The 24,331-nt window shown below is 37.2% G+C and overlaps 1 protein-coding gene across 1 annotated transcript in view; it reads right to left on the bottom strand.

Moving 5' to 3' along the window:
- Window positions 1-24,331, bottom strand: part of LOC126964542 (innexin inx1) — an 87,874-nt gene that overhangs the window by 16,631 nt on the left and 46,912 nt on the right. Inside the window, exons 4-5 of the mRNA XM_050807734.1 lie at window positions 21,389-21,544; window positions 1,227-1,384 (exon numbers count right to left, since the gene is read on the bottom strand). Coding sequence (XP_050663691.1) covers window positions 1,227-1,384; window positions 21,389-21,544 — 314 coding nt within the window. The remainder of the gene's footprint in view (window positions 1-1,226; window positions 1,385-21,388; window positions 21,545-24,331) is intronic.

Genomic DNA, 24,331 nt, shown 5'->3' with positions numbered 1-24,331 from the left:
AGCCTCCCACTAGTTTCATTTCCCAGTACAGGTCACCTGGTGTTAAGTGATCACCGCCGCCCACATCCTCTTGCAACACCAGAGGAATCACAAGAGCGTTGCCGGCCTTTAAGGAAGGTGTACGCGCTTTTTTTGAAGGTACCCATGTCGTATCGTCCCGGAAACATGTCATTCAGTAATTGAGTACAAAACAGTATTTATTGCAAGCAACAATATAAGTATTGCTAAATGATTAGAAGTATTTTAATACAGTACGCATTCTCTCTTATCAGGAAAAATTATGACATACTATCGAAATGCACATTAAGGGGCGTTTCCACTAACTGTTGTTTCGGGACAGACTTCCACAGATGGTATATTGGCTAATAATACTTAACGCTCTAAATATCAGGTCATGTTATACCTTAATGCAAATAGTTCGCCTAAACAAGGGAAAAATTTAAATTTATTGTTTGAATTAGAAAGAAAGTATTAAAATTAAGAAGACTTCTTTAATAGACCAGCTGTTAATAGTGTAACCAAATTAGTTCATGTAATTTTTCGAGTATATAGCCTATACAATAAACAAATAATTCTGGTAACAGAATTTTCAAATTTGTTTCAGTAGATGAAAAATTACCCCTTCAAACTCACAAACTTTACCCTTTACCTCTGTAGAATATTAGTATAGATAAAACCTGTTGTACCATTTGAACAACCAACAATTTACACAAATGATTTAAGTTTTCTTTAGTGTTAATTCCGACAATATTTGTTTTTGTCTTGTGCCAGATTTTGGCGAGACAACACGTCCTGAGGATGCCTCGTGTAGAGGCGAAACACGTGTCGAATTGTTTTAAAAACAAATATTGGCGGAATTAACACTAAAGAAATCATTTGTATAATTATGGATTTCCGCAAAGTAACGCCTAATTCAATAAATTTTTTTAACCAACAATTTGATGAATATCTAAAATAAAATTGTCTCAGTGAGTCTTACATCTTTGTGCCGTTTGATGTCGAGACTTTGGCCCGTGAGGCCCAGAGGCCCGAATAATGTACAAAATTTAATACATATGCTCCTCAATAGCGCTACTGAAAACCCAAGTACTGGCAGCTATTTCAGTCAACGGATCAGCCTATCTATCCAACGCGGAAATGCTGCCAGTATTCTTTGTACACTTCCACGTAATGGTAGCCTTAATTTAATGTTATTCTAGAAAATTTGAAATAATTTTAATACTTACCGATCTTCCTGGGCAATCTCACTGTAGCCCAACACTCTGATCCCGTAGGAGAAGAACTCCCCGTTGAAGAAGCTGTCCATCATCCACATCTGCAGCACAATGTTGATGAGACACAGCAACTCGCAGCCCCAGTACCGGAACGCGTACATCTTGTGTCTCTGCAACATGGAATCATTTATTAATATCAACGATGATACAGAAAAACTAATTACGTTTTTTTTAATTACAATAACGGACGAGACGAATAGGACGTTCTGCGCATTACAATGCAGTGCCGCTCAGGAATCTTGAAAAACCCCATCAATTCTGAATGGCACTACAACTGTGCTCGTCACCTTGAGACATAAGAAGTTAAGTCTCATTTGTCCAGTAATATCACTAGCTACGGCGCCCTTCAGACAGAAACACAATAATGCTTACACATTACTGCTTCACGGCAGAAATAGGCGCCGTATTTATTAATTTCCCATATAACACTGTTCAATCAGGTTTCGCTAACCATACGTTTGTTAGCAAATATTCATTATCATCATTAACAATATTATTGTTTGTGAATCATTTTCCAAGAGAATTAATTAATAGAACGAGCAATTATTCCTCAATGAAATGACAGCAAACTGTTGCATTCCTTAACCGGTAATTACTTAGTTACTTTATCACATAGTTATTAATAGGTTACAACTAATATTAATTAATTAATATAATTATAATTAAATATACATAGGCTAAAACTCGGCAAGTTGAGTTAGTAAGTCTTTTGTGAGGCGATGTTCTTATATGGTTTCACAACAAGATCCCAGAAAATGTTGAAAACATATGTTTTACGTTATTCAAAAGAATTGTTAAAAATTTAACGTGTGTGGTAAATGTTACTATGAGACAATACGAGGACTATTGGGGATTGGTATGAGCCAAATTCAGAAAATTTTACACGAAGAATTGAAAGTTCAGATACTTTTTTCTAGTTGGATCCCTTATGAACTGACAGCGGAGCAGAAGCGGGCTTGCGTGAAATGGTGCTCACAGATTTTAATGAAGTTCGACCACGGATATTCTTATTCTGTTTATGACATTGTCACAAGAGCCGAAACAAGGATTTATTATTTTGAACCCGAAAAAAAACGGCAATCTTGTGAATGGGTGTTTGAAAATGAGAACAGAAGGCCTTTCATCAACTTTTAGTTAGCAATGTGATTTAGGTACCTAAACTGAATCGATTAAATTCGTACCACGAGGTTCCTTTTACTGAATGGCGTTTGGATCGCTTATGAAGAATGAACGAAATAAAGGAGACGGGGATTTCAGGGCCAAAATGTAATAAGTTGAGATATGGTTTAAAAAATTGTCATATTTTTCTATTTCAAAATATAGATAGAAAATTACCCTAAATCACAATCTAGAAAACGAGAAATCTTAAAATTAAGATTAAATAGCAAAGCAGTTCACTTTAAGTTGTCAATTGAATCGCAATAAGAGTTCATGGTAGGCCCACAGGCCAACAAAAGGCGAGAAACGTTTGGTAAAAACATTATCACTTTTTTTTCTCAGCTACGAGTCCCATCTGCACAATTCCACTTGAAGATCAAAAGAGTGTTAATGCCAAGTGGTACTCTACCATTTGTTTAACCAGGGTGTTAAAAAAAAATTCGCGAAAGACGACCAAATAGCCGCGTTCCCTACATCATGACAACGCTTCTTCACACACGGCTTACAGCACCTGTATAGCCCAGTGGTTAGCGATCCTACCTACTAAGCTAGAGGTCCCGGGTTCGAATCCCGGTAGGTGCAAGCATTTATATGATGAATATGGATGTTTGTTCCCGAGTCATGGATGTTTAAATGTGTTTATGTATGTTTATATGAATTTATGTATGTTAAAGTAAGTATATTGTATTAAATGTATCATTGTCTTGTAACCCATAACACAGGCTATATATGCTTAACTTGGGGCAAGATAATTTGTGTAAAAAGTGTGTCAATAAAACCATCCATCACCCATCCTGCACATAGCCCCGACCTAGCACTCTGTGATCTCTGTATTTTCCCCAAAATCAAGGATTGGAGGAGAGGTTTCACTTTTACCAATTCCGAAGAAGCAGCGATAGCGTACAATCAGCACGTAGAAAACATGTCTTCAGATCTATGGTCCTCCTGTTTTATAAAATGGTTCGATCGCATGAAAAAATGTTTTAAATGTAAAGGAGAGTATTTTGAAAAGCAATAAACATAATATTTTTGTTTACCAGTGAGAGGTTCCTTTGCACAGGAAGCCGGCTGGATTATGGGTACCACAACGGCGCCTATTTCTGCCATGAAGCAGTAATTTTTAAACATTACTGTGTTTCGGTCTGAAGGGCGCCGTAGCTTGTGAAATTACTGGGTAAATGAGACTTAACATCTCATGTCTCAAGGTCGACGCAAGGAGCACTAGCGCAATTGTAGTGCCGCTCAGAATTTTTGGGTTTTTCAAGAATCCTGAGCGGCACTGCATTGTAATGGGTAGGGCGTATCAGTAAACATCAGCTGAACGTGTTACTCGTCTCGTCCCTTATTTTCATAAAAAAAATATAACATGTTGTTTTTTTAAGTTTTAGTGTGACCTACGGATTTCGCAATTATTTAATTTTTGGACGTACGTATTAGGATATGTTCTCAGATTACCGAAGTACAATCAATATCAAAGTTAGGTTATAGTCCTTTATCAAATTAAAATGAAATAGCACTAGAATTAAAATCTACTTTTGCCGCTGATGGTACATTATAACGGTCATCGGTTATCTCATCACAGCGGTGGTCTGCCATCTGAGCCAGCGGACCTCGCGGCATTGGACACCGACCCGGCTCAATACCGCATTATATCGAACATTCATTGTATTGTGCATCTGTCCACAACGATACCTTTGTCACTGTATCGCTAATTACGAGAGATATCAAATGGAATTTGAGAGTATCATTTTAATTGTACGAGCTTATGCCCAAGTACAGTACCTACTTCAACTTAGGTCCAAGAGAATAATTAAATGTATAGATTAACCTATTGACTGTGGACTCTCAATATTATTATGAGTTATTTTATGTAAATTTTAACAAAATGGTCAAATTGTAAGTAAAGGCATTTTAGTCAGTATCGCTATAAATATTATGTCGATGAAAACAATATCTTTTGTTATTAGGTAGAATTCTCGCCACAGGCATTGACGATGCCGAGTGCTCGCTTAATGCCACTACTTATGGCGGCGACGTGGGGCGGGTCTTTCCCTTCCCTAAAATATGCTCGAGGGAGGCGATGGCTGGCCCATGCGTCATGCTCGTGAACGGGCGCTACTACCGGGAAATCTGCTTCATGTTTTTATTTCTTTTATTTTTTTAATTAAAGTTATTACATATTCTTTATATAATAGCTAGTAAAATGCTCGCATAATGCCGTTATTTTATTTACGGTATGTGTGGATTGATGCATCCTCTGCAATTGTACTTTAAGTATGTACTCAATAACTATAACTATCTTTTTAATTATTCATTTACATTTTTTTCACATACATTTGGCATTTAGTAATTGACGTTCGAGTATTTTGATGCATCACTTTGCATATATTGAAAATGAAATGATCTGTAAATTTAATTGAAAATAAGAACATAATTCCATTTTGTTTTGAAAAGTCTCAGTTTAGTCAGACTCAGAGAGAGTTTCATTCTCGTTCTCCTCTAAAGAACTGTATGTAATGTACGAGCTGTATGAAAAAATGACATATTTCAAGTGTAATGCAATTTACCTACGAAATAAAATATTTATGATATCTTTATAATAGGATATGTATACATTGATATGCATATTAAAGAATTTTCAAGAAATTGTAACTGTCCTACTATAGTACTTGGATCAAAATTTTGCCATATCTGCTACTCGGCTAAGTCGGGTTAGTTTATCTTCTGAGTTATCTTTAAGCGATGTGTATGCTTTTAAATTCAAAGATTTTTACTAAACCTTTGTGTAGTAAAGGTTACTATAGTATAATCTATTTTCAATTTAATATATATGTTACCGACTAAACCCGCTAGTCTAACCTATAGATTAGGCCAAACCAGTTTAACCTGAGGTGTACTTATTCATTTTTCATTTTGGGTTTGTCCAAAGACCTATAGGAGAAACTAGTCAACCTAGTCTGTACCGGTTTATCGTATCGCCTAAGGGATGAACTGATTTGGCCTAGGAAAAACCCTTTTGTCCTAAAATCGGGTTTGGCCGGTAACATATACAGTATAACTATAGCATAAGCAATTCAATTAATAAATTGGAGTTCTTGCGCTCGTTATTCTCAGATCTGAAGCTATCTTTCGAATGCGTGGTAAAATCAACTTCAACTTTCAACGACTCGAATAATTCAATTAATTATAGTTTGCTCGAATACCGTCAAATTTCTTCATAAGTCGAAACTGAAAATAAAATTTATTTCAATCTTTAGCACCGATCACTACCAATTCAAATTCAAATAATTTTATTCAAAACAGGATTTAAAATCACTTATTGAACGTCAAAAACTACCACCCATTCAAAAGAGACTGCCTCAGACCTGAGACGAATGGGCGCAAGAAACTCAGCGGGCTTTTTTTTTAATATAAAATATGGATTACAATGTGATATCGTACGATATTAATTTATAATTAAAGAGCCTGAGGGTGTTCGCTTTATTCCCAGTCCGTGGTGTCATTAAGAAAATCTATTATGCAATCAAATTAGAATACAAAATTCTCTAAGCTTGGTGGTCTACCTTAACGTGACATTGGCAAACTTGTGGTATACCTTCCACAGGAGCCATAGTAGGAAGAATAGAATAGAATAAAAGTCGAAACTGTTATATGTCTACAGTGATTATAACAATATGAAAGATTTAAGCAACATGACGTAAAGTCTCATCTCGAAACTGGAACATTCCTACACAAATAAAATTTGAAAAACAAAATTTTATGAACGATGCGGGATTCGAGTACCGCCTCGTTATAAAATTCTGTTTGCTTTGTTCAACTCTCAGGTTGTGTATTAATCCTAGAAGTGAGGGTTATCACTTTAAAAACATAACATATTATTTAGATTTACAAGGGCGACATCTCAAGTCAATTTCCTTATATGCAAATATTGGGGTTGAGCAGGTTTTCAACTGTAAAGTAGATCCTGTAGATGAAGCCACAACCTGAGAGTTGAACAAAGCAAACAGAATTTTATAACGAGGCGGTACTCGAACGGTTAGCTCAATTGGTTAGAGCACCAGCACGGAACGCCGGAGGTCGTGGGTTCGAATCCCGCATCGTTCATAAAATTTTGTTTTTCAAATTTTATTTGTGTATTAATCCTAGAAGTCAGGGTTATCACTTTAAAAACATAACATATTGTTTGGAACATTCCTTATTTAAACATCAAAATGTCGAGACATACCAGATCGCTATGTATATAAAATCCGAGACGGTGTTGCTAGCCAACGTAACATAATATATAAACGGATCTAATTACGATAACTCATTATAAGTTATAACACGACGCTCGAGTACTCAATACTTTGACACTTATGTTCTGTTATATAATATATTCAAGACAGAAATGGATTAGAATAATGAAGCGCCATTTTATATCCTAACTAGCTGACCCGACAGACGTTGTTCTGAACATCTGTATATATAAAAATGAATTGCTGTTCGTTAGTCTCGCTAAAACTTGAGAACGGCTGGACCGATTTGGCTAATTTTGGTCTTGAATTATTTGTGGAAGTCCAGAGAAGGTTTAAGAGGTGAATAATTCATATGAATATGCGCGGAATTAAATAAATACAACAATTTTGTTTTTCTTTTGATGTGTCCCCCGTCGTTCATAAATCAAATTGAATGAATAGTATAAAATAAATTACTAAAAAGAATCCTTATATCTTTCTACCTTTCTCCGGATGTAAGAAACAAACTTAATTTTAGCTACTTATAATACGAGGGCTGCACTAAAAGTATCGGGAATGGAATATTTCCACAGTTCCTGTCATATTAATTTTTTTTTAATTGAAAACTCCTTGGTTTTAATAATCGAATACCATTTATTTATTTACAATAAGATTCTCGGTCTTGTCACAAGGTCTTTTCAAACTTGTTTAGTCGTTGAGAAAATGGAATTGACTGGAGAAAGTTCTAGAGCGATTATTTATTATGACTTTCGAAGTAGTTTAACACAAAAACAGTGTGTTGACCGGATGATTTCTGCATTTGGTGATGAATCCCCATCCAAAACCACAATTTATCGCTGGTTTGCTGAATTTCAACGTGGACGTGTCAAGCTCAGTGATGATCCCCGTCAAGGTCGTCCAAAAACTGCAGTCACCAAAGAAAACGTTGATGCTGTGCGTAAGCTGTTTGAGGAAGATCAACATGTGACATACAGCGAAATTCAGGCAACTTTAGACGTTGGCATGAGTCAAATACAAATAATCTTGCATGAACAATTAGGTATAAGAAATTTGTTTTCCCGATGGATACCGCATTTGCTCTGTGAAGAGCAAAAAGCGGCTCACGTTACTTGGTGCTTCAGAACTCTCGAAAGATTCCACGCAGGATCCTCAAATGCTGTATACAACATCGTATTAGGTGACGAATCCTGCATAAACGCATACGAACCCGACTAAAAAAACCAGTCACGAGTTTGGGTGTTCGAAAATGAGTTAAAGCCAACAAAAATTGTTCATTCACGGAGTGTTGCAAAAAAAATGGTGGCCACGTTTGTCTCCAAAACCGGCCATGTTGCGACTATTCCTCTTGAAGGACAAAGAACGGTTAATGCAGAATGGTATGCTAGCATATGTTTGCCACAGGTCGTTTCTGAACTCCGTAAAGAGAACTGTAACCGCCGCATCATCCTCCATCACGACAATGCGTGTTCACACCGCGCACAGAACATAAGAGTTTTTAGAGCAAGAAAACATAGAATTATTAGACTATCCGCCGTACAGCCCCGACCTGAGCCCTAATGATTTCTATACTTTCCCTTAAATTAAGAATAAATTGCTTGGTCAGATATTTTCATCACCTGAGGCTGTGGACGCCTACAAAACGGCCATTTTGGAGACCCCAACTTCCGAATGGAATGGTTGCTTCAATGATTGGTTCCATCGTATGGAAAAATGTGTCAAATTTTGCGGAGAATACTTCGAAAAGCAATAAATACGTTTTTAAATAGTAATGTTGTGTCACTTCCTTGATTCCCGATACTTTTAGTGCAGCCCTCGTAGTTAGTAGCTTTTATGTACGATTTAATATTTGGTAGGTCTGAGAATCGGTCGTCATCTGTTTTTTATACCCCAAAAATTTTAATTATTGATATTTTTCTTATTACTTTATATGGCAATACAACGTTTGCTGGGTCAGCTAGTGATAAAAAAAATACTGTTTTTGTGTGAATTTGTCAATCATATTTCATAAAATCAAGAATTATTTCGTAAAATATGCTCCCTGTTGTTATAATGAAATTGTTTCACAGCAGAACATGTCAAACGATGCGTCAATAAATTCTCTCATCTATACTAATATTATAAAGCTGCAGTGTTTGTTTGTTTGTTTGTTTGAACGTGCTAATCTCTGGTATTACTGGTCCGATTTGAATGATTCTTTCAGTGTTGGGTAGTCCATTTATCGAGGAAGGCTATAGGCTATGTTTTTTTTTTTCAAAATTAGGGATCCGTAATCAAATTGCTATTTTGTAACACAAGGTGTAAAATCGAAAACTTATTTTTGCGTGCGCTGCAAAAACTATTGACAATAGAACAAAATGGTGTACAGGCTATAATATAGGCAATATTTTATTACTAATAAAACTATCGCGTGAATTATACTTTATATGGCAAAACAACGTTTGCCGGGTCAGCTAGTAGGACATATACATACAAAACAAATATTGAAAATAAAAATAATTATGGGTCCCAAATCGAAAAAAAACTATCCAATCTCTCAAGTTGGACTAAACTGCACTCCATGAAGTAATCGCCATTAAAATCTGTTCATTAGTTTAGGAGATGTGTTGATCGTAGGCGGGTGAAAATTTGAAGTTGTATGTATTTTTAATACTGAATCATAATAAAATAAAAATAATTGGCAAAAAAAAACCATTTAGGGGTATGTAAATATATATGGGTATGTAAAATATAGATTTTGGCCGATTCTCAGACCTACCCGATATACACACAAATTTTGAAACAAATTAGTTTAGCCCTTTCGTCGGAGTTTAGTGAAAAACACCGGGACACGAAAATTTTATATATAAGACTAGCTGACCCGGCAAACGTTGTTTTGCCATATTAAATTGTATTGATCTTGTGCTTGCTAGTTGATAAGAGATGGCGCTAGTTGTATTCATTAGTAACAATAACACTTCTTAAAAGAAAAATATAAATATTTTGTATAATTCACACTATAGTTATAAATTATAGCCTATTTGTTATTCTGGTGTGTAAGCTATATTATTGTAAAGGTTCATTAAAATCTATTCAGTAGATTTTGCGTACAAGAAGTTCAAACATACATCCAGACATACAAACTTTCGAATTTATAATATAAATAAGTAGGAAGTAGGATTAAGATTCTACTTTTGTTCTGGAACCTTATCGAACCGAAAGTATACCATTTAAAGTTGAAAATTGTTATTTACCTATATCGTGTATTTTGAACATACAAATATTTAGCGTGGTGATGGTTACAATAATCCGCGGCATCTCTACGCCCTAGGGGACAGATGCGAAGTGCGTGAGGCACACCTGTCCCTTTTGTGTTCACCCCACCGGCTGCCTATCCTTGAGGGTGCGGGATTGGGGAACGACTGGGATATTCTTTGATGTTCAACAAAGGCGTGAGTCTATCACACTGCTTTCTTGATTACAAAATAATGCCTTTAGTAGGTGGCTGTACACGCGCTATAATAGCCGTCTAGGCAAGAGCGACGTGTTATATCAATTTACTATGGAAAATAAATTACCCTTTATGGGTAAATTACACGGCTCGATACCAGTTTTGCTGGTAATTGCGTGAAAAATCCTTAACGTTACCATATTAAGTAAATTGGCTCAAATCGTGAGTTAATTCTCCTCGAAAATATTGAATGTAAAATCAATAGACGCGACTGACTATTCGACACCTAGACCACCGCACGGCCATAACTTTGATGTTAGCTGCATGAAAACACACATTTAAACATTCAAACTTAGTTTATTTCTACAATCGTAGTTAATAATTGAAAGTGAACTTTTAGAAGGCAAAAACGTCATGTAGGCAATTGGACCTCCGTCCTTTTCAAAAAGACGAATTCACCGAGAAATTTTAATACAATTTACAATTTGCCCACACTTATCAAACTTGAGCTTGCGTCCTTAATGTAAATTAATAGAACAGGACGTAGTATTTTCTTAGTAAGTAGTACTTATGACCATCATTTTTGGCAAATTTTAGAAAAGTGTAATACGGTAGAAACTTTATTAACCGGACTAAATAATTATTAGTCTCACATTGTAAGTTAAACATTATATTCGAACACTCACATTCACTCACACCACTCACATTCATTCACACTACTCACATTCACTCACACCACACAACCTACTCACCGTTTCAGTTACTCAATATGGATACGATTTCTTCTTTTCTTTCTATTTAAGTTTTTCTAGTATTTTTCGTTTTTGTCTTAAACTACTTTGTCACATACTTATTGTACAGTTAATAGTATTCCTTTTAATTGGCGTATCTATTCTGTATTATTTTTAATATACTCTTTTCATTTTGTTAGCTGTAAGGAATCATAAATAAATAAATAAAATAATTGTTGTTGTAAGGCATTCGGATAACTGTAAGAATGTATGAAGAAAAGCTGGTTTTAATTGGTATCAACACTTTAATCATTCTATCAACTGGTTTATGGCAAAGTCTGGACTCATGTAGAACTCAACTCTAGGCTTCGTCCTTCCAATTTCATGATTTTGAGCAAAATCCACTCGAGCTACTCGATGGCATGTGGCAAGAAGGGGGCCTCTGGCAGCTAAGTGTCAAGCGTCAAGCGGGAGATTTCGGTCTTTTCCTTACAGATTTAGTGCTAACCCCTTGAAGTTCTTAATGGAGCTTCGTTCTTATCACAGAAGAAGGTCAAGGTTTCTAAGAACTCTGGTCACAGTTTTCCGTTTACGTCCCTATCCTTCTGTTCTCGTAAGCTGTCCGGTCTACTGATACCTCTTGACAACTAGGTGTATTACAGATTTGGATACTCATATTGTTTGAGGCACTATTTCATGACAATATAGGACGAGACGAGCAGGACGTTCAGCTGATACGCCTGCATTACAATGTGGTGCAAAAATTGTGATCGGCACTACAATTGCACTCGTCTCTTTGAGACATAAGATGTTAAGTCTCGTTTGCCCAGTAATTTCAGTAGCTACGCCGCCCTTTAGACCGTAATACAATAGTGCTTACAAATTACTGCTTCACGGCTGAATTAGGCGCCGTTGTGGTACCCATAATCTAGACGGCATCCTGTGCAAAGGATTCTTAACAAATTAAGATTCGCACTTAATACGAATTCATAAGTAGAAAAAAAAATTGCTGTGCAGAAAAACACTAAATACGAAGATACCGAATAAAGAGAACAAGCAATATGTCAAAAGTCAGAACCACCAGATATGGACAGAGCGAGTTTAATAAGCGGTGTGGTCGAGTGCATTGGCCTACAGCTATCGTCAACATGGTACCGTTAGCTCATGGTTACGAGGAATCACTCGTAGGCCGAGTGGCTGCCGTTATTTATCCATGTTTGTATAGGCGTGGGTCTTTTCGGTAGTTCATAGAAATTATCATACTGTTAGATATCACTGGCGAAGACAGCGACTCCTTTTGATGTGTCTTCTTTGTTTTGTTTAAAGTACCCTGGTTAACAATCCCAATGGTCGGTTATAACGAATTATTTCTCAGGATTTGTGTTTACTACTAGTACCGTGATGTAGACTTACGTCCTTACAAATAATATTGCCATAAAGTTATAACTAAGCATAAACCAAGAATATGTAAATTTATTACAAATAGACATTTTGCTTACGAATGGTTTGTTCGGACGTACAACGGTTCCCGCGTTTATTTGCAAGGCAGCTTGTCTTTAGGAAAACTTCAGAATTATCATTGTATTGACAGTTTTGTCAACGATAGTGTAAACATTTGGCATTTTCTTTGTTTATCATCAGTTTTACTTTATACCAATTTTATTTTTTAAGGCTGTAAGACTATTATAATCTCGCCCTTCAATATTTCGTTAATATTACAACATCTTTAAATAGATATATAACCTATAATAACCATGATTGTAAATCACTGTTTGTTTGGACTGATAGATAGTTTGTACTGTCTCTCGTACTCTGTAGCACCATCGATGTAGAAATGTTCAGTAATCAAAATTTTAACCATCACCATGACTTCCTTCACATAAGTAGTTAAAACTGATACAACCTGGATGCTGTAAAAATCACGTTCTATTTCGGCAACCCCCACTGTTTACTACGACCAGTTGACCAGAAGACTAAAATACCATTCTATCTCATTAAAAGGTTTTACAAGTTATCTAGGTAATTAATATAAAGGGAAGAGAGGCAATGTAGTGCCCCTCAGTTCCTATACACAGATGGATCAAAAACAGAAGAGCGAGCGAGGGCGATATTCTATAGTAGAGGCTCTAACAATGCCCATTCTTTTAGTCTAGGATTATTTGCAACTATATACCTGAAATTCATGCAATTCAAGATTATACACCTACAAAATACTTTACTAATACTTGTATTCATACAAAAAGAGACAACTGCAAATATGTACATCCTAATTTTGTCAGACAGCCAGGCCTTAAACCTTAACCTTAAAGGTTTTAGGATCCAATACGATTTCTCCCAAAACAACGAATGTAGAACTGGCAGTCTAACGGTTATCTGAGTAAGACTAACAGTTCACATTAGGATAGGAACCAGGAAACTGTGAGGTAAAGGACAACCATTCAGTTTGTTCTCTACAAAAGACCTCTCATATAACCTGCTCCACCTTTCTGTGGCGAGTAGAGCTGTACCAGGAAAACATATATAACTGGCCCAGAAACCGGTTAAAACACTGGTCACTACACAATACATCATTACGTGTATATCCCAGAGGGTACTATGAAACCCCCAGTTGTAGTCCTGTCCCGCAAAAGGATGAAATAACTTGCCGTATCCTAAACAAATGCATCAATCTACCTTAAAGGAGCCACCATACCCGGAAGGACATGAAGTACCAATAAAAATCATTATTGCTGCGGAGGTAAAGTACTTTACTTGCTTACTTCGAAGCTGAAACACAAACTATTTTGTGACTGCAATAAGTGTAGTGGAGGAGGATCTGCCCCAGAGAAAACACTCTGCACATACAATTAACAGCTTCTGAATATCTTCATGGGACCCTGTTTTGGCTACATCATCATATCATATCAGCCGGAAGACGTCCACTGCTGGACAAAGACCTGCCCCAAAGATCGCCATAATGATCGGTCCTGCGCTGCCCTCATCCAACGTATTCCGGCAATCTTGACCAGATAGTTGGTCTATCTTGTGGGGGCCTACCAACACTACCTCTTCCGGTACGTGGTGGCCATTCGAGGAGTTAACTGCCCCAACGGCCATCTGGCTGTAGAGCTATGTGCCCTGCCCTGAATTGAAACTGTTACTTCACAACATGTTATGTTTTTAAAGTGATAACCCTCACTTCTAGGATTAATACACAAATAAAATTTGAAAACGAAATTTTATGACGAGGCGGTACTCGAACGGTTAGCTCAGTTGGTTAGAGCACCGGCACGGAACGCCGGAGGTCGTGGGTTCGAAACCCGCATCGTTCATAAAATTTTTGTTTTTCAAATTTTATTTGTGTACTGTTACTTCAGTTTCAAATCCATCATATTGGCTACATAATATGAATGTCAAGCTTTCTTTTCAAAATATACAAGGTTAATAATGTATTTATACAGAAATAAAAAAAATATCCTACATTATTAATAATATAATTATTATTAATAGTATAATTATACAATTTTTGAACCGATTTCAAATATAAATTATTTCCAATCATGTTGTTCTAAAGGTTCTGTACGGATGTGTTTTTCATGTGTGTGTGCCTGCGATACATTCGCAAGATGGTTGGACCTGCGGATATTTGTAGGTTATATATCTTACTGTGTAGAGTAACGCAAAAAACGATGGTCCCCAGCATTTTTATAATAAGCTAGATTTTTCCCCGCGACTTGGTCGGCATTTACAAGTGTAACTGTATCAGTTTGTGTTTCGATGATGCTGCATGTATAATAAAATTCAAAATTTCATAATAGCTTATTGATTTTCTCAGTTGTTCCATTGAATGCAGCGATGTATCTACGTGCATGGACACTATTTTGGAAAGATATAATAAAACTAATAGGTAACTTGCTAGTTTCAGTCATCAGTTTTTAATTTTCAAAGAACTTTCACCCTCGTACACCCATTAACATTGCGGTCAGTCGCAGGGATTTCCCATAACATCGTTACAAATTCGGCTCCCCTGGCGATCGATAGCAACATGTGCGCCAGTGACTCGGTGACTCGTTTTCCCAGTATCTCTCATTAAACATTTAAGTCTTCCGGATTCAATTTCACCGGCATATTAGGGTCAGTGTTAAATACAATACCCACTATTCCGCTGAATAATACTTGTCTTTCTATATAAATTTTGTTTGGCTTTTTGCACGAGTAAGATGATATAACAATGCACTCAGATAGTTTTTTGAGGAATATAAGATTTTATACGCGTTGTATTGCTAATGTATCGTGAAGTTAGTAGCCACAACCGGCCCAGCCTTGTTTTTAATAATTATAATTTATTTCAGACATAGGTACTTCCATCCGACATAGACGAAATGATTGCGAAACTGAAGTGGCAGTGGAGAGGGCACATACGTCGACGGACCGATGGCCGTTGGGGCAGTAAAGTCGTCGAATGGCGAACACATACCAGAAGACGCAGTGTTGGTAGGCCCCCCTCAAGATGGACCGACGATCTGGTCAATATCGCCGGAATACGTTGGATGAGGGCAGCGCAGGACCGATCGATGTATACATGTCTGGGGGAGCTCTTTGTCCAGCAGTGTACGTCTTCCGGCTGATGATGTGGATGATACATCCATAATTCAACAACAAATACAATGATATAAAGAATACAGAAAAAAAAATTGTCAAACAAAACATGTCCTATGATAACCTACATAAGTTACATACAGAGTACATTACAAATAACATTTGCGATTAGATTGCGATGGACATTTGTCCAGTATTTAAAAATTGGACAGTTCAATTATTGGGAGAGGGTATTTAGGATAGTATTACCCGACGGGCGAATGCGTACGTAATCCTTGATCGAATGGTCGCAAAAAAGTCGTTCACACCGGCGCAGGCAAAACAAGCTCGAAGCTATATCATTAGAATGCGGTATGCATCATTATACTCCATACGTTTTTCTGCTGAAACTTGTCCACAGATGACATGTGTAAAAATTTTGACAATACGCCTTAAATAACGCATGAACGCACGTTGCATCTGAAAGGCAGCGCACGACACTCACGTGTGTAAAGGCCTGATATAATGTCATTTGATGCATCGGTCGCTATAGTTATAGTGTACTGCGCGTGTGTGAGTGTGCGCACACTATGATAAATGAGGACACACAACGAGCGATAATTGGAATTTTGTCACTAACAAACAAAATACATATTCTGTTATCAGCTGTTTTAGTCCTAATTTTATAATCTCACGGCCTTACAAATAAACTTGGCATAAAGTTATAACTGATGATAAACAAAGAAAAGCAAAATGTTTACATTATCGTTGACAACACTGTCAATACAATGATAATTCTGAAGTTTTTCTAATGACAAGCTAGCTGCCTTGCAAATAAACGCGGGAAACGTTATACGTCCGAACAAACCATTTGTAAGCAAAATGTCTATTTGTAAACATTTTACATATTCTTGGTTTATGCTTAGTTATAACTTTATGCCAATTTTATTTGTAAGGCCGTCAATGTTTGTTACATATTCTATTTTACGTTATGCACAATTTAAAACTAATGCATGTATAAATATTTATAATAATTGACTGCGCTTCTTTCGTACCCTCAAGGCGGGAGCTAGTGTAGTGTTATATGATTTGGATAATATCGCGGTACGCTACGATTGTAGGCCGTAAGGTACGATGCGTTTATGATCGATGGATTTGATGCATCAACCTTCAGAGAAAGATAGAATTACCAAGTCTAACGCACGGGCAGTTATCCCTTCTCAGAGTAAAGAGTTTATTTAGGTGCAAACATTTCTCATTGAGTTACATTGAAAATTAGATTTGTTCACTAGAACGTACCTACTATCAACGGCAGAAGACACGCGAGCGGGTCGTCTACACAAATCTCTATCTTATATCTATGTTAAGTGCAAAAAACTGTATAATAAGGCGCGGTTCGGCTTATGCTAGCTTATAATAGCTAGTAATACAATATTTTCGGACCACCACACCCTATTATTACATCAGCAAAAGAGATCTATCATTTCAACAGCCGAATGACGCCTTAAGCAAAAACTTTCGAAACCAGTAAGTCCGCTTACTGGTTGCTTTACACCACAAAAACTTCAATTACTCTTGCAACTTGTTACCAAGTAGATCGAGAGCTCAGACTTAAGTAAATATAGACGGAGTCGCCGAATTCCAAATTCAAAGTCAAAGTGAAATAAACTTGTTCAATTAGGCTTAAACTAAGCACTTTTGTATCGCCACTATAAATATTTCATTTAAATTACTGAATCTAACATGTTCGGAAACAGTAGAGCTTGTGAGAAGAACATACAGAAACTCGACAGCCACTCCTTTAAATCAAATAGAGTATTTTACGATGGCTGTAATAACACATAACGAATTAGTTTGTAAGGTGATGCATCCAATATATGAATCGTTTTTAAAATGTTATAATTTATTTCACAAAAAGTAATAAAGAATAAACTGTATAAATATAATTTATCGTATATTGGATGTATCAACCTTTAGAGCTTGAATTCATTGTTTGAGTAAGAATGCTTCGTGAACATGATGGTCGTGATTACTGTCATAATTCAGGTCAACGAACGGGCACCACAAGCAGCACCCGTTCACAAGTTTACGCATAGAACTGCCATAGTTCCTTTCGCACATATTTGAGGGTAGGAGACGACCCGGCACAAGACGCCGCCGCAAGCAATTTTCTGAGGCATGCCATAATGTATCAAGTTAACATGTTAGATGCGTACAAAATGCGTAATTTTCTATGCAACTTACATCCTAAATCTAAATCGGTCAGAGAAACAGGAGCACAATAAACGTATAGCCAGGTCTAACGACAATGCGGTTTATTGGCCTCAATATTTCGTCGTTCATAGACATATATATTGGTGTATAGAAGACCTGACAGCCCGGTAATGCGTGACCAATTTCGATGTGTCTATGTGTGCGTTAGCTAGTGGTTTTATATTCGAATTACTACGCAGGTAGTGCCAAGCGTGATAATTCAACTGATAGATTATAAGTTTTGTACAAATGATGACATACGTATCAGCACGTAGGACTAGAAAGGATATAGGCATTAGATGTAAGCGAGAAAGAGACAGGAAGCATTGAACTTCTAAAAAAACTGACAAAAAAAACGGCCTAATCAGTAACAAAAGTTTCGCTTTACTTTTCTATTTTATATTATCTCCGTTAGATATGTTCTTCTCTCTCGCAATCTTTATTTGTCTATACGCTAGTATATTGTAAGTCTATGCTTCAAATGAACTAAATAAGCCGAAAGTTATTGTAAACACAATAGTAAAAATTTTAATGCCAGTGACCACAAAAAAGGCTGACTTGATAGAAGTCAAGTTTATGAAAGGCTCTGATAACATACAGACACGGGTGCCGAAAGCCAGCTATGGGGGGTCTTCCTTTTTTTTATTATTCTCTTTCGTTGTATTTCACCGTTGTTCGTTACATGGGCACCCAGCCTTATTGGAACTGAAGCATTCTCCGTCTATATAGCTCAAGTCTGAGGTCAAGAAATCACACGACAAGGCTTCGATGTAAGTTGCGCAACAGTTCGTCGAACCGGCCGATGCTGAATTCAGTCACGTAGCTCAATGCTTGCGATCTAGATGTGACGCGATCTTTCATCACAGCCACAGATGCACGTCATTAGTTACTAATTTCCTGGATAAAACTAGGCGACCTGTAGGACACCCATCAACTTTTAATTAGCGATTCAATTCCGATGCAGTTCAGATTAGGTGCCTAAACTGAATCGCTAAGATTCAGTCTTTTCCTTTAAGCATACCTTTAAGCATAGAGCATAGCCTACTTAAAGGCCGGCAACGCATCTCTTAACCAGCCTAGCGACACTCTAAGAAAAAAGCGATTCACTCGATTGTATGAAATTTGGAGTCATTGATAGATTGACAGGTGACGGGTATAATCTTGTAAAAAACGGAGATAGCCAAAATCCACTACGTTATAAGCTACTGTGTTCACTTTCAAACTTAACCGGATTATACTTCGTCGCCATATTGTAAATAGTATTTCAAACTTTTGTCAAATGACTGCACGTTTCATACTAAACTAATTTCTAAACTAAATTTTTATGGCATAAAGGGATGAGACGAGGATGACTTTCAGCTGTTATTGATACGCCCGGCCTATAACAATGCAGTGCCGCTCAGGATTCTTGAAAAATCCAAAAAATCTGGGCGGCTCGTTGTCGTATCCATAATCTAACCGGCATCCTGTTTAAAGGAGCCTCCAACTGGTAATGTCTATTATTTGCTTGAAGAATATAATTAGTCTCTGTGTGACGGGTGCATATAAAGTGTAAAATAAGTTTGCTGCTAAGCAAGACAAGATGGACGCAAAACAGGGAAATTGATCAAGCTAACGTCAAACGATCAAGTCAAACGTGTTTTCGCAGAGATGACATCGCAATATGTCTTGATAGGTTTTACGTTCCTAAAAACCCACGGGTAGTAAATACCATACGAATTGTTGCAGCCATTTCCAAGACACATGAAATATTATACACATTTATTTACAAGAATTGCTCTAATAGATTATCGTATATCTGAACGTTATAGTTGTAAACTTCTTGTGTAACTTTCGTCGTCATGGATCGTCTGGTTCATTGTCTATGGCTTTTACGTGATTTCATTCATTTTTCTCACTGCAGGTAGATTCATTAAGGTTACACAAACTTTTGGAATTATCATGCCTCGTCAACCCTGTTTAATGAGTCTCTTGCTACTTCTCTTCATTTAAGCTCAAGTTTTCCCATGTGTTAGTAAATAGTAAAACACGTATATCTTTCACTTTAATCAGTGTCATTTTTTTTTTATGGAATAGGAGGACAAACGAGCGTGCGGGTCACCTGGTGTTAAGTGATCACCGCCGCCCACATTCTCTTGCAACACCAGAGGAATCACGAGGTTGCCGGCCTTTAAGGAATGTGTACGCGCTTTTCTTGAAGGTACCCATGTCGTATCGTCCCGGAAACACCGCACAAGGAAGCTCATTCCACAGCTTTGTAGTACGAGGGAGAAAGCTCCTTGAAAACCGCACTGTGGAGGACCGCCACACATCCAGATGGTGGGGATGATATCCTAACTTGTGGCGTGTCGTGCGAAGGTGGAATTCGACGGCAGCGATGATAAATGCGGTAGAAGACACACAATGAAGCGACGTCTCTACGCAACGCCTTTTTGATTTTTCGATCTTAGTGAATCAGTGATATTTTTTATTTTTTTTGATAATTGTGCAAAATAAAATAAGAATTTTGAAAAAACTAAACTAAGTTTAATATTGCAGAAACTTGCACTTGTATCTCTTGGTATCGTGTGTACCGACCATCTTTATGTTCGGCATATATTTGTATTGTCATGTCTGATAGCTATATCTGATCTATACGGGTACCACAGGATGTGCTGCTCGTATAGATTCAGGTCGCGTCTCCCAGCCGCCATGTCGTCAGCTATCGTCACTCTGTTCTGTATGCGACTGACAGCGCTCACTACGCACCGGCACGGATGTAAAGTGATGACGTTGGCTGACTTCAACATACGGTCTCACGGGTATGATCAGCGTGTGTTGCTCATTGGAATATCAATTTACACAAATAAAATTTGAAAACAAAATTTTATGAACGATGCGGGACTCAAACCGTTATTTACAGGTTCCAAATTCAAATACATTATTTTTTTGTAACTGTACATTTTATGGCCCGATTATTTCGATGAAATAAAAACAATATATTGTGTGCGTCATTTATTACATAAACCACACGTAAACTTCTGTCTTTTTTATACGTTTTTACTAAAAAAAACAATGACCTATTAAAATTATAACATGAATACCTACCTACACAACAGAAAATGAATTTAAAATAATTAAATAAATACATGCATAATAATAATAATAACTATATTAACAATACTATGACTACATAAAATTAAAACTATCATTACGTGGAAATGTACCAAGAACACTGGCAGCATTTCCGCGTGGGATATCCAGGTTGATCCGTTGACAGGAAATAGCTGCCAGCGCTTGGGTTTCCAGTAGACTTATTGAGGCGTGAAGTACTTTGTACATTCTCCGCGCCTCTGGGTCTCACGGGCCAAGTGTCTCGACACCAAACGGCACAAAGATGTATCACTCACTGAGACCGACATATTTGCGACGCTTGCTGTCTTCGGCAGTCAAAGCAGCAGCACCAGCACCAACTGATGTAACTTGGACATGAGAAGGAGCCAGAGTGTCGACACAAGTCGCGTCCTACACCAGCGCCCTTCCCCGTGCCCAAGCCACCAGCGTCATTCCATCAGAACGCTTGCCCATTTTGCTCTAAAACAGCTGGTATAGTAAGAGCGGCAAATGCCCTGCGGATGACTTCATTAATGCTGGCGTGACCACTGCCTACGGCCTGCCAATTTTAGGCAGGATAATCCGCAACGCCCCTAGTGCATAATAATAATTAAATGTAATGTAATATGAACGAATGCATCAATATCACGTAAATCTTACCTTTTTATACATCCTCAGGTAGTTAATGATGACCTTCTTCTTTTTGTCCTTCTCCTCAGCGTGGCACGCTCCGCTGGTCAGCCCCATCACAATGGTCTTTAGGAGACCTCCCTCGAATGCATCCCAAAGGTATTTGGGTGTGTAACACATTATCGCCTGGAAAATTAAACATTAATGTGCATTTTTTTTTAACTTTAACAAACTAACAAACAACTTTACACACTGTCTCAACTTCATCTCAATAAATTGTGGCTAATAATACTAACATACTCGCTTTAAAAGCTGCTTTTAAACGTCGCAGTTTCTTTATCATGCGTCGCACAGCACTGCGATGAAATCGTTTCACGCTCAAGCAAAAGGGCAACAGAAAGGGCTATTATTATGCTCAACGATTCTCTGCGAGATCGAATCAGGAATGAGGAGATCCGCAGGAGAACCAAAGTCACCAAAAGGCCCAAATGATTGCGAAACTGAAGTGGAAGTGGGCAGGGCACATAGTTCGATAGATAGACAGTCCCCTACAAGATGGACCGATGATCTGGTCAAGATCGCCAGAATACGTTGGATGAGGGTAGCGCAGGACCGATCGTCGTGGAGAACTTTGTGAAGCATTTGTCCAACAGTGGACGTCTTCCGGCTGATATGATACAATATTTTGTCCTTACCACATGGGAACTGTACCTACAACATAATTAAAATATAGAAGGACACCCACTAGGCATGGTAACGTTTACAGTAAGCAAAGTCGCATGACACTGCAGTTCTTCGAGCTAAGGAGGCTCTAAGCCGAACAAACAGTAAGTCATTTATTTTCACAAAATTATTTCTAATGTCTTACTATCCTATCTATATATCATATTATATATATACTATACATAATTTGTAATGATTTTGGTAAGTTAAAATGACTATAATGTGTAAATTAAGCCTATCATCTTATAGCCCAAACTATTAGACCACGAGCAATTCACATTCAGGTCAGATAAGTAACGGCACAGCCAACAGCTGACTGACCGTAGATGGACAATAAGCCCACGACTGCTAAACATGACACACTTGTTAGCATTGGCTGCCAATAAGGTCTGATTCATTCTACTGTTAATTTGACCTAGGTCAAAGAATATTTAATAGTAAGAAGGCTCATTCCGCAAAATCAATTATAGAAATAGGTACAAGCATCGCACAGCGCTATTAACCTATATTTTTATTCGCCAAGAAATTGCCTCTCTTCTCTTTCGCGTGACTCTTATCTCTTCTGACGACGTTATGGTTGTCTTACTAGAGCGATGAAAAGAAAATTAACGGTCATTGCAACCCTAATTTAAATTTTTTAAGCTTCGTAAAGACGCTGGAACAATCTAATTTAAAGTGATTATTATTATTATTATAAAGTTACCAGTCATGATAGCTACCTATTCATAACCAATACTGAATAGGTTCAATGATTGTGTTTCGTTTTTCGTACTTAGACCAAGAGACTGCAAAAAAGCTTTTTGTTATTGTTAATATAAACCTAAAAGGACGTGTGCAAGTCTAGCTCGCGACATGGTTCTGTTCATCTGTTCAAGATCGTTTGTACTTACCTGCCTATTTCATATTTCCCTAATAGTTCCTACTTTTGAAGGAAAAATTAACTATGTTGACTATGTCGTGGTCTTATAACGCAACTAATGTAGGCTTGATAACGAAAGAATATTGATTTTAAATTATTAAAAATTTCGTGAGTCATTATTAAATTATCTATTAATACGGCTTTACTCACGTTTTTGTCGGTGTCGGTACGGACTAGTTTCGGACCATTCGGAGGTCCTTCATCAGGGTGACCAACCGCACCCCCCGCTCTGTCCAGCCGCGCACTAAGAGTCCAAGTCCGCAGTAAGAGGTGGGACGTTAACGCGAACCCACCACACTCACCCTGATGAAGGATCTCCGAATGGTCCGAAACTAGTCGGTCCCGACACCGACAACAACGTGAGTAAAGCCGTATTAATAGGTAATTTAAAAATGACTCACGAAAGTTTTAATAATCCGCGTTTTTTTAATTCCGCGTTAAAAAAATAAACAAAAAGATCCGGTGCGTTCCGAAACTCATTTTAACCTAGCGTATTATCTCATTGTCACAAAAATTTATATATTACTTATCGAAATATAAATTTATAAATTTTACTATTGCCTTTTTGAAGATTTAATATTTAAAATAAATACAGGTAAATATTATTAATTGCTTCTCTTACTATACACTTTTCTCGCTAGTTGAGGTGAAAATTTGTATGTTTCACACGAGAGCAAATTTTTTTTTTGTCTTGTGCCTTTAAATCATTCACTACCTCAGTAATAGTCATATAAGAATCACTCGCTACGCTTGTGACTCAATTCTAGACTACTTCGCCAATTCGTGATTTAAAGTCAGCACTCGCAGCAAAAAATAACTTTGCTCACTTTTTGAACAAATAACTACTGCTTGTTTTATGTTTCTGGATTTTTAAAAGATCGTTGAAGTTGGTGACAGACCAGCTCGCTCGTATGCCCCTACTGGATAATCACATTAGTGTAGCCGCGCCTTCTAACGCTTTCGATACCTACACGGGGAGTAAGACAGTCCTGTCTGGGTTTGGATGGACAAGAGGTAGGCTCGTTATCTTAAAGCAAAATTAAAAAACGTAAATATTAAATTATAAATAACGTGCTAATAATAATATTGACACACTTTTTACACAAATTATCTTGCCCCAAGTTAAGCATATAATATAGCCTGTGTTAGGTATATATATATAGGTTACAAGACAATGATATATTTAATACAATATACTTACTTAAACATACATAAATACATTTAAACATCCATGACTCGGAAACAAACATCCATATTCGTCATATAAATGCTTGCACCTACCGGGATTCGAACCCGGGACCTCTAGCTTTGTAGGTAGGATCGCTAACCAC

This window comes from Leptidea sinapis, chromosome 5, assembly GCF_905404315.1.
Source record: "Leptidea sinapis chromosome 5, ilLepSina1.1, whole genome shotgun sequence".
In the NCBI taxonomy this organism is placed as follows: Eukaryota; Metazoa; Arthropoda; class Insecta; order Lepidoptera; family Pieridae; genus Leptidea; species Leptidea sinapis.
This window is presented reverse-complemented; position numbering and strand designations above follow the sequence as displayed.